General features: G+C 33.9%; 1 protein-coding gene across 1 annotated transcript; it reads right to left on the bottom strand.

Moving 5' to 3' along the window:
- Window positions 1-10176: 10176 nt before the first annotated feature.
- Window positions 10177-11435, bottom strand: LOC131857270 (methylesterase 2-like). The gene is made up of 4 exons (XM_059209528.1): window positions 11190-11435; window positions 10766-10906; window positions 10547-10678; window positions 10177-10446 (listed from the first exon to the last, which is right to left on the bottom strand). Exons 1-4 carry the CDS (start codon window positions 11433-11435, stop codon window positions 10177-10179), a joined length of 789 nt encoding a protein of 262 aa, XP_059065511.1.
- Window positions 11436-12770: the final 1335 nt, after the last annotated feature.

Below are 12770 nucleotides of genomic sequence, written 5' to 3'. Positions count from 1 at the left end.
TACCTCTCCTCCCTTGAGCCCTTAAGAACCTCCATCCACATCTAATATTGATCCAGAATAATCAAACCCTTCAAAACCCTCACAAATATTGCTTGTAGAAGCTACCATGGAGATGCCCATGAGTGAACCATCTTCGAGTGGTTCTATTTTTCAAGTCCTAGAGAGCCCTAGGGCTATCACTCCCTTGCATATATTTCTAGGAAGAGAAATTCGTTTCCATTTATATCAAGATTTTGAATTCAAAAGGGATGAGTCCTTACCTCCTCACAAATTTGATACAAGGAAAGGGGTTACCATTCAAAATCCTCCTAAGGAGTGGGCCCTTGATGCTTTTAAACTTGGGGGAGATCTTAGTGAAGATGTGAGATTGAATGCTTGTGAACAATTCATCAGCAATGATGGTTTCATAAATACCAAGAAATTAAAACATTTTCTTATAAGAAATTTGACACATGAAATGGAAAAGAGAAGAGGTATTAACTTTGATAATTTGGGGAATGAAGAAAGATTGAGAATGAAAGATGAGGTCCTAAGAGCTCTACAAAGCAATAATTTTCTGCTATGACCGTAGATATAGGAAGGTAGATTGTAAAGGGGAGCAGGGTACTCCTTTTGGAAGGATGAGACATCTCTTCTGATATTATTTTTGATGAATTAAGAAGAGACATGACATAGATCTTGAATCAATGGATATAGTGCAGAGAGAGGAAGTACTTTCAGGAGTAGCATTTGGTGATCATCTTGATCAACTAGTTATTTGGTGTCTTCATAGTGTCACAAATAAGCCTAGTATGAGCTATGAAGTTGATCAATTATTTGGGGTATGTTAGTCAAAATAATGGCTAACACTTCCATTACAGAGGCAACACACATCAATCTAAATGTGGCAAAATTTACTCATAAGGTGGATTTGAAGGAAAATGAAGAGGTCACAATTTTGAGAGAGAAGGTGGGTGCTCTAGAAGAAGAATTGAGAATAGGACCAACATACACACCTCTAGGAAGGATTTAACATATATCTAATGAAGATATGGGATTAAGGAATGATCTGGCTCAAGCTAGATTAGAGATAGTCAAATTGAGAAATGAAAGGGATGCACTAAAGATGGATTCTTTACAGATGGAGAGAATAATATAGATAGACATTGCAAAATCACAATTGAAATCAAAGATCAATGAAATTTGGGATCATGTTGATGCAACATGGGATGAACACATGGTGTTGGTAAGATTTTCTCAAGAACATTTGAGATGACAATGTTTCATGGCCTACTCATTATCTCATATGAGCAAGACAATTGCAGTGTTTGAGATTTCATTGATTATGCCTCTCCCAAGTTTCCAGCATGACATGATCAGAATTTTTAAAACTAGGTTTGAGATGTTAAAGAAACTCTTTATTTTTCACAAGATGTATAAACACAAAATTATTGGTGAACTCAAAGGCTTCCATTGTTTAGTCTCCAACCTCATACCTACTATGTTTGACAAAGAAAGAAGAAGAATAGAAGGAGAAAAGTTCATGAGATCCAAAGCATATTGGAAAGTTGATATCAAAACAATTCAGGGTCAGATGTTGCCAGATATAGCGTCAGATGATACACAATTAATTAAGAAGTTACAATCCTACATGGATGCACTCTCAAGGTTCAACAGTGGTATGACCAGAATAGAGGTGATCAGGCTAGAAATTGAAGATGACAACTATCAGCAACATCTCAAGGATCTTCATGATGTCAAACGATATGTATTTGAAAACTTCTCATCCTTTATTCTCTCTTTTCTATGTTTCTTCTAGTTTTTATTTGATCAATCTAGATCCTTTTTCCTCTCTTTTCCTTAGTTTTCAAATTTTGATATTGTAAAACACCCAAAGCTTGTTGCATCCTCAATTTTCTATAAGAGGATAATCAAGGCCTTGTTTTTCCCTCTCCTTCTTGAACTTCTACATATACTAAAAAATTCCAATAGAAGCCGATATACTAATTCACTAAGGGTGAATAATATATAAAAAGATCACAATTGTTATGCAAGATCTTATATGAATCAATGAAATTGAGGATTTTTTGGTTGAGATTCATATGTCTACATTGTGTTGTTGAGTTTGAATGGGTTTCAACTTCTTATAAAGTAGAATATTAAAATTGCTTACTCTATTCAAAGGGATTCTATATAGAGCAGAAATAATAAGTTGCAACTGGGAAAATTCATCTCTTGCTATGGTCGATATCAAATATTAATCATATTTTTTGATACTAATGCAATTAATTGTCTCCATGATCATGATGTAATTACTAATGCAACACTACACCTTTTTGATACTTTAATGTTGAATAAAAATTATCAAATAAATAATTACTAATGCAACCTTATTCTTGATCATTGAAAATATAGTAGTACGTTAATTTATTAACTTGTAAATAGAAATTTGAAAAATGCAATTGCATATCAAAATTAAATGACATTGATAGAAACATAAAATATCATCAAGCACAATTAGGATTTTTTTATGTGACAGATGAAATACATTATGCAATATGCAACCAAAAGTTTAATAAATACCTAGTAACAGCTAGCACTAAATCTCTTAAATTTGCCAAATCATCTCATCATCTTGATCATCAAATCAAGAGCTTTGTTTATTATTGTCTATGTTTTCTTCAATCTACATACCTTTGCTTGAGTGCATCTCAAAAATAGTAGTACATGTGTCACTGGAATTCATTCTGTCATGTCCCACCTTGGTTTGAGGTGATGCCCAACCCTCTTCTTTTAGTTTTGGACTTCCAGATTCCTAGTGCCCTTTTATAAGGAAAACATCAGACATTATAACTCGATGTGTACAGTAGCGAGCAATTTTTAGAATTCTTGTCTAGTTTGTTCCTTTACTTTGATTTTAAGAACCCCAAAGCACTAAAAACTTTCTCATCCTCCACCGAACCCAATATCATGTTTTGACATAAATCAACAAGTTTGAGATACTATGATATTGAATGAGCCAATTGTACACTTTGACTTATCTTTGTCCAAACCTTTGTTACTAATCTCTCTTCCAAAGGGTTCTCCACTTTTTTCAATTCATCAAAATGATGCCTCATAGTTAATGCAAAATAGGTTGATTACTCTCTAAGAATTGTTTCATTTAAAATTCATTATATAGTTTGTCCATTGATTTCTATAGATTTGCAAAACTGGTTTCTCAAAGTCATTATCCTATGATGAAAATCAGTTGGATTGTTGAGTTCCCAATATTGAGGAAACACAATAGACATGTCTTCAAGTAAATCATCATGAGGGAATCATTTTCTAATTTCTAAGGAAATAGAAGAGGCAATTTTCATCAGACTAGTAGTCACAAAATCAACAATCTTGCTAAAATCTTCCCTTGTGACACTTACTTCTTGCTTCTTAGAGCGCTTTCCTAGTTCCATGATCGTGGCAAGGTGGTGTATTGGTATCTCAAATCCATGTACATTGACACATAACTCCCCATTTGCATTAAACTGAAAAAAATTGTTAGGGTTTTTCAAATCTGTCAATGTCTGCTAGGTAGCAAATTTTAAATCAGCAAATGTTCGTTTTGATTGATAGAGATTATCGAGGTTCGTGCATGTCATTTTGTGTAGCATAGCATATTCAGCAATATGCATAGCTCTTTTTGGGGGATTTTCTCAAAAGATGGTTCATTTCCTCTAGCATGGGGAGAAGACCTTCTAAAGTTAGGATTTTCTCTATATCACATAACCTACTAAGCTAGTCAGGAGCTTTGTTTACTGTGTGGCGATGTTTGTACATTACTCCAATCAAGGATCGATATTTTGATTAAACTCGATATGCTGGACCATGCAAGGAGATCCATCTGGTATCGACATCCTTCAAAAGCTTGTTCCCATCAATTATTCCATCGGCAAAATTTTGAAATTCCAAAAACTAATTGGGACTTTGACAAAAGTATGAGTAGACCTCTTTGATTAAATAATCAAATTTGTTACTACAAGATGGTTGCTCAGAATTTTAAAATCTAGATTCATTATGTTGGTCATACAGTGAATGACAGTCATGTAGGGCGAACAAGAATTTTGTAGCTTAATGGAAAGACCATTCTTATGACCTTGCATTACTAAAGCTCCATCTGTTCGACTACACATACCAACCTTTTTGTAATTGTCAAGTCATCCATACATCTATATTCAATTAATGAATTCCTGACTAGTTGAAATAGAATTTTCATTGTCACACTCTCGTTTAATTTAGAAACACATATTAGATGAGGTTGGCGGACATGATTCTTTATGGTATAAACATTTATACATACCCAAGATATATTATCTATTGTTGTAACTTCATCCAAAAATAATGCAATAAAGTTTGACTTCTAATTCTTTTCTTTATATCTTTTTTTTCAACCTCAACAAGACAACTTGCTCATTCCCAACCACTATTTACTAACCTGTGACTATTAGGAAAGTTTGGAATTCCCAAAAAGGATAATAAAGTACTAATTTATGGGTAGTATATCATAGGATGCCCTTTGGTCAAAATATGAAAAACAACACTTAACTGAACAATATTTACCAGATGTGTGACTACCTTTGCCTTTCCAAGAATAGCTTCAAGAGAACCCCCAGATTCAACAAGCTTTTCCTATATTTTCAAATGCACATCATATTCTAAGGCACACTTAACATGTTGACATTGATCCTTTGTTTTCCATCTTATCACTTATTTTTTAGTTCCATCTATGATTTTCTTTTCGTAAACATTGTCGATATGCTTTTCAATGGTGTCAAGCTTCAGCTGCAACCTCTTATCCTTTTTATATTTCCAAATATAAATATTACACCTACATTCTATTGGAGGGTCACCTTTTTTTGGATTCTCTACTAGTTCAATGAATGGATACTTTGATACCCAATTAATTTGAAAATGCCTTGCCATATCCCACTCCCAACCTATTTTTTATTTGGATTTTCTTTTCTCCTTTCCTGCATCATCATCATCTATGAAATTGTCAACCAGGTCGATTATCACATTGCTGCTACCCTGGGTATCTACCAGATCTTCTTCTTCTTTGTCATCTGAGATATCTCATTCACCACCTTCTTTAATATTCAGTGTAAGTTGTGAATGCAGTTTTTGTGACAATGTACCTTCATGATCATAATTTTAACCACAAACATTGCTAAAGTATGAATTTAAGGTTCTGCATTTTGCTGACCTCTCTTGACCTTCACCATATTCAAGAGTCTTACCCTTCTTCCTATTTGACATCTCCGATGAAATAAAGGTTGCAAGTGCAAAAAACCATTTACTTTCTTAAGAAATAACAATAGACTATAAGATTCATTGCCCCTATGGCCTAGAATCTAGATGTCTGAGGTATCCCTACTCAATAAGAATGATCTAAAAGTTTCTAATAGATCAAGATGAATAGTGTTATAGCACTTCAAAGAAATGATCACTTAACTTTAGATTCTTAGAGAGTGGCATAGAGAAATAGTAGATAGAAATGGTGTCAAGCTTCAGCTACAACCTCTTATCCTTTTTATATTTCCAACTATAAATCTTACACCTACATTCTATTGGAGGGTCACCTTTGTTTGGATTCTCTACCAGTTCAATGAATGGATACTTTGACACCCAATCAATTTGAAAATACCTTGCCATATCCCACTCCCAACCTTTTTTTAATTTGGATTTTCTTTTCCCCTTTCCTACATCATCATCATCTATGACATTGTAAACTAGGTCGATTATCACATTCCCTCTACCCTAGGTATCTACCAGATCTTCTTCTTCTTTGTCATTTGAGATATCTCATTCGCCACCTTCTTTAAGATTCGGTGTAAGTTGTGAATGCGATAATTGTGACAATGTACCTTCATGATCATATTTTTAACCACAAACATTGCTAAATTACGAATTTAAGGTTTTGCATTTTGAATCGATCAAATTGTGTAAATAAAAATTTAATCTTTCATATATCTTATAGAAATCCATATTTGGTGAATATTGCACGAAATTTAAATGGTATACCAAAAATTTGGCAAATCCCACTTAATTCTAACACATCTTATGGAATCATTGGGTGAATGAAACATCGACAAAACATATACGTTGTAATTTACTAGTCCATTATGGACTATCCATTGGGATGGGCTTATAATAAAATTGGTGAAATCAATCCTCTTGGAACATTGAATGATTAATGATATTGGCGAACATTGGGGAGAATTAAGATGCTCTTCCAGAAAATGCCGAGTGAATTGGGTCCTCATGCAAATTGAACTATTGATGGCTATTGGCAAATTATGTTGGTGCATTGAGGCACACTTCCGAAAACTCAGGTGAAAATATTAATTAGACCGTTGTGATAGTATAGACACTATTTGTGAAATATTTAAATCATTACAAAAAATTAATAAAAATGAGGGTGAATTGAAATGCATTTGACCATAAATTTATAAAGTCGAGGAGATTCGGCCACCTGGATTGGCCCAACTTATTTGCCATTTTTGAAATATGGAAGAAAAAGGGAACAAGCTAAGATGAAAATGCACCAGTCTAAAGAACACAAGAATAAGATCCTAGTGATATCAAAGGCTACAAGATACTATCACCAATCCATTGTGCTCATGAGCTATACAAAAGAATCAATAACATCAACTTCATAGCTCATATTCATAACACAACTATGAAGTAATCCTATAGAAAACAAGATAAAACACAAGCTAGATCAACAATCAAACTGACTACTCCCATCCAACTGATAAACCCATGCAATTGAAAATAGCACCTGTGAAAAGTGCTAATCCATCTAGTCACCCATACCTCAAATGTATATACCATTAATAAACTCAAGTCACCAACATAACCAACCCAATAAATTGCAACCTCAAGCTCCATGTGCAAACTAGTCAATGATGACCAAAAAACATTCAAGAACTCCTACTACATGGGTAATGTCAAATCTAAAAGGATCAAAGGCATACCGACTCTACCAATCACAACACATAGAAAATGTAATCATTTAGTACCAAGGGCCATCCACAAAGATATGAAAATCTCCAAACTAATTTGTTCCAAGAAACATTTCTCTCAACAAGTATCCATAGCTCTCCTATCTTCTCTATGCATTTGATAGGAGAAATAGATACAGGAATCTCCATGTCATCACCCAAGTGATAGCATATGACCACAAAATAGTGACCACTACAGCTCCATACAAAACCTCACATCCAATACCAAGTGGATCTGAACCTCCTGGAAGATCATTAAGACCAAAGAGAGAAACTACAAACCATAAACATGTAGCATGTCCTTTTACAAACACCTCTAACTGTCAGCTATTCCAAATAAGATCTCCTTCACATCCCCAAGAGAAAAACCATAACATCCAAACTTGTTCAATCTGAAAAATATTAAACATAACATATATATTTTGTATCTACATGGATGTAAGCCTCTCCAAAAAGATCAAACTATTCCATTTCCCTTTCAAGAAATCAGCCCACAACCATCCCTTATGATCATCATAAAAGAAAATATACCCAAGGAGATAACCATGCTATCCATCTCTCAGAATGAATCCTCCCGAACCATTTGACCATAGCTCTAGATCCATGAATATGAAAGAAAAGTATAAAGAACCTAAGGGAAACAATGGAAAATACCTCTCAAGTAATAAACTGATGAGTAGACCAAGAGTGGGGAATGAGAATGCTCCTCCAATATTTCCAAGTCATCATGACTCATCCAAGAACAATCTCCTCATATATCTCTATTGAAATCATGTTCAACCACAATGTAGGCTCCTCAGACTTCCAACTCAAATCTCATCAAAAGTAACCATCTTAGCACCTAAGTCTCCTTGTATCCATGAGTACCAACAAAACATCAATCCATGATAAACTCGAAATGGAAATTTGCACTCCCATGAAGTTCTCAGACATATGCCAAATGTATGCAATACAAAGAGATCTCTCTAGACCACTATGAAAGCTCCAATCTGCAAATTAAGGAACCCATCATGACATCGTGATCTTACCATCCCCTCCTAGGAGATCACATGGTCCAAGTGAACATACCATGGTCTCAAGAGCAATGTATCATGCACAACTCTAATGAGCAATCAAAAGTATACCATGACATAACACCAACATACTCTAAACCAACATCACCTATCAAGTACCACCAACACCTCAACCAGAGACTCTAAGAGCCATCTATGGCTCAAAGATGTTAAAAATCCTTAAATAGTGTACATGCAAATGTGAAAGATCCTTTTTATAACAATAGTATCTAAGAGCCTCCAATACATCTGCATCACTAAAGAAGATCATCCATCACCAAGTGATGAATACACAATCACTACTAAATCTCCCACTAAATCATGATACTAAGCTCTCCAAGCACATGATGCACCATCTCCAAACCTAAAAATCATCCAGGTCCACACACATACAAGTGTATTGCTAATCATACCAAATGAAACCCAAATCTCCAAATGAAGAAAATACACCATGCTATAGATTCCCATAACTAACTATCCAAGCACTCACTTATCATCCATCCTCTCATCTCGGAAAAATCACGCCAATGCTCAAGTAACCACAAACAAGACCAACTAACAAGTCTGCATAAACATTGAATCAAACCTTATGGAGATAGATAGTCCACATCCGAGTTTTCCCACAACAAACATGTAGGTAAAGACAACCCACAACATTGCACAACTCGTAGATCAAAATATTGGAACATGCAAACTCACTATCACATTAGCAACATGCAAACTAAGATCTTAAAGAGAATAATTATGTAGACAACATGACTCAAGCACCAAATCAAGCACATTTCCAATTTTCCAATCATGTACACATTGAGCACCATAGTCTAGAAATCTACCAAGCATCACCACCAAAATGTCAAGTGAATAATCATGTACCAACACTTTCATGAATCAGGAATTATTATACTATAAAACAAGAGCTCCAGATAAACAAAATTTCAATGTGACCAACTCCAATTTCTTTGTCTTAAGCATCCTTCAAAATGTATGTTGTCTCCTGCGACTCAAATAACTGCAAGACTTTCACTCACCAAAGGATCAATCTTCAGTCAATTCCTTCAAATTCCCTCAAGCTTTATAGGCTAAGAAACCTCTATAGAAGGAATACCCAAAACCCAAAATACCGAGGACCTTCATATGCAAGCGCATGCAAGCAACTGCAAGTCCATGCAAGTACATGCAACATAAATTATGGACATGCAAGCAACCTGCAAATTTTTGAACCAATGCTCTGATACCAATTGTTGGGAAATCAGGGCATCCTTGAAGAGCCATCTCTCAGGATCAATATGTGTATCCAACATCCAACACAAACACACACTACTATGCCATAAAGCGGAATTAGACACAGTTAATCTCCCACATTAAGACTTAGAGAAAAGTGATTGCAATTTAAGATCTTGTGAAATCGAACCACAGTATTAGCAACATGCATACATTTAGATTCAACAACACATAATCATAAAATAGAAGAATATAACAAAAATTTACCATGGGGAAAACCTTTTCAAGTGAAAAAACCCACACTCCAAAACTAGAAAGTCATCATATTATTCAGCAACAAAAATAGTTACAATACAATCTCAAAACTATTTTGGCCCCTTTTTTGCCAAAGGAGGGAAAGCTACTATATATATATATATACAAATTTGAGAAACTTGATGCTATAATTAAGTTATCAAATTTGCCACCTCTAACCCTTCTAATGCCACCGCTCTAGTCATATTATTAACTAAGCCTATATGTGGCTCTCTATCATCTACAAGGTTGACACATATAGAGTCCAACTTGACTCTACTATGAATCACTTATAATTTACTAAGTCAACACAATTGAGTTGTAGAGTCCTAGTTGAAGACAACTTACTAAATATAGTAAGTACGACTCACACAACTACATGTATGACACATAAGAGAGAAGAGTCCTAATTGAAGACAACTTGTATGACACATACAAAAATAGAGTTCTAATTGATTCTCATTCCAAGAATAATTTCATCATTACAGTTTAGAATATTGAGAACCGTGACGTGTGTGACACAGTTTATCCCTGGATTTCACGATATCCCAAAATTTACAAAAACCCAACTGCATCTGATTGCTTCACTTTCACAGACATATATTAGCAATTCCAATGAGCACCTCAGCTAGACGAAGAGGCTTCGAGAACACTACGGTGTGATCAGATCCTTCAATTTCGTATACCATTTGTTGAGGATTCTCTGCACTCATCTTTCTCTGGAATGCCTCCACAAATAATTTATCTTCCTTCGCCACAACGTATATTCTCCTAATGCTTCCATAGTTTTTAGCTGTATACAAAATAGGTTCTTCGCATAGAGGAAACTTTTTCTCCAGCGAATCCAACAACATTAGGTCCTGCATTCAGACCCATATTAATCAATCAATGAATCAATCAATTGAAATTCCATAAATACCCAATATATGACTCAACTGTTTCTGTTATCAAGTGATTTACCCAAGAAGGACTGTTCTGTGATAAAGAGTGTCGCGTAAACTGGCTGCCAAATCTGAAGGATGTGGCCGTATTTTCTTTCCCATTTTCATAGTAAAATGTGGAGTCTCCGAAATTTCCAACTATGGATGAGACCTATAAAATTGTATGCTCTTAGAAAAATGGCATTGCAGGTTTATGACTGTTGATGGTGTAGGAATGAATAGGTGGAAGTTATCAAACCTCACTAATCATATCAGAGAGAGTTGTTCCGCTGAGGGGCATGAAGGCGGTAACAAATACAGTTGCAGCAATTTTATCTGGAAAACGCTCCATGGTAAAACTCAAATTGAAGCCACCAGCGCTGTGACCAACCATTATAACCTTAACAGACATACAACTACAAATTAGTTGAAATCCATGGTTTTGATGACTGAATTCTAAACAAAGGAGGCCATATAATGGACACGATCTAATTTATAGAAGACATTTTAAGTTCCATTTGTTTAGGTGATCCATTTTTAAATCAGTTTTTCTTTTCAATTAGAACCAATCTATTAGCATGATTCAAAGTGAACCACTTAGAAATCAAAACCAAGATTAAATTATTCCTCAAATTCATACTTTCACAAATCACTTAAACAAATCAAAACATAGAAAAACATACCTTATCCTGCGAAGGACGAGCTATGAAGAAATCTGTTAGTGGTTGATTGTACTGTTGTAAAGATGAAACCTGGTCGGCATTTGTAGGATCTATACCTCCGCTGGCCATGTCAATGGAAGATACAGTGTGGCCCGCTTTCAAAAGAAGATCTGCAACTTTGTACCAACACCAACCGCCCAAGGTTGCTCCATGAACCATCACAAAGTGACAAGTTCTTCCTTTCACTTCATTTGCCTCCATACTCATCTCTAAAACATCACCCTTACTATTCACTATTCTACAAAGGGGCAGCCCATAAGTTCAAGAAATGGAAGATAAAAGATCAATATTTGAAGGCTGCATTTTACACACACGTCCCTTCATTACTTTTAAATATCACTTTGAAATTTCTATGTACGATTATTATAAACTGGCTGAAATATGTATATGGTATTCAGCAGGGATTGTAATAAGTTTATTATAAACACAATCAGATATCTCTTAGTAAAGTCAATGGTCATCATAATACTATAGAAAATTAATCATAAAGATAGATAACTATTTAGTAATAGTATTAAGAAATTTTATTATAAAAGTAAGTAGATATCTTTTAACAAAATATTAATTATTCAATTATATCTATATAATAATGATTAAAGTTTATTATATTTTAAACAAATATTAATTTAAGATAGTTACACCCTTTTATAATGTTAGTATATAGTTGTTGACTTTCTTGAAAGATATATAATGATCTTGGTAATAAAACTATTAGAACAGCCTACATGATTAATAATTATATATATTTAAAATAAACCTCACCCTCACTATTCTGTTTTCTGTAAATCAACAGCAGCCCACAAGCTCAAGAAATGGAAGATAAAGCCCATATTTGATGTTGGCATTTTGCATATTTTATTTAGATTAAGATAGCTAAAAGAGCAACAAGTTTGTACACTGTGGTTAAAGATTTTATGGAAAGTTTTATCTGCCGTATTTCTAAGTTAGAATTAAAGTTTAGAATTTGTTTCTGGGCAAGAGAAAAAAAGTATGGTATAACACCAATATAATTTCCTAACAGATTCACTGTTTCTGTTGTAGTGACATCTGTAAGATATATTTTGCTCATTTTTACTTTTTAAATATATTATTTGCCTTACAACTATATATATATATATATATATATATATATATATATATATATATATATATATATATATATATATATATATATATATATATATATATATATATATATATATATATATATATATATATATATATATATATATATATATATTTAATATTTTGGTCTATATATCCTTCAACAAAACCAGCAACCATTCACTAATATCAATCAGGTTAACATAGGAGAATTTATTGTAAAGACAATTAGATAAATATCTATAAAACTAACATAAAAATGCAAACTAATCCCTGGTTGTAGTCTAACTAGATTTGATATCAGTATAAAATGCAAACTGTATATATTTTATTGACGTATGTTGCACGAGCTAAGTAGTGGCAAATTGTCAAGAGATGTGGCTGTCAATACGTGCATCACATGTTGACAGACAAATCCGTAAATATTAAGGGTAGAAA

This window comes from Cryptomeria japonica, chromosome 1, assembly GCF_030272615.1.
Source record: "Cryptomeria japonica chromosome 1, Sugi_1.0, whole genome shotgun sequence".
Classification (NCBI taxonomy): Eukaryota; Viridiplantae; Streptophyta; class Pinopsida; order Cupressales; family Cupressaceae; genus Cryptomeria; species Cryptomeria japonica.
This window is presented reverse-complemented; position numbering and strand designations above follow the sequence as displayed.

Coding starts and splice junctions, on each gene's coding strand:
- LOC131857270 (XM_059209528.1), bottom strand. CDS start 11,435: ATGAGTATGGAGGCAAATGAAGTGAAAGGAAGAACTTGTCACTTTGTG. Junction 10,907..11,189: donor CTCGTCCTTCGCAGGATAAG/GTATGTTTTTCT, acceptor ATGTCTGTTAAG/GTTATAATGGTTGGTCACAG. Junction 10,679..10,765: donor TCTCTGATATGATTAGTGAG/GTTTGATAACTT, acceptor ACAATTTTATAG/GTCTCATCCATAGTTGGAAA.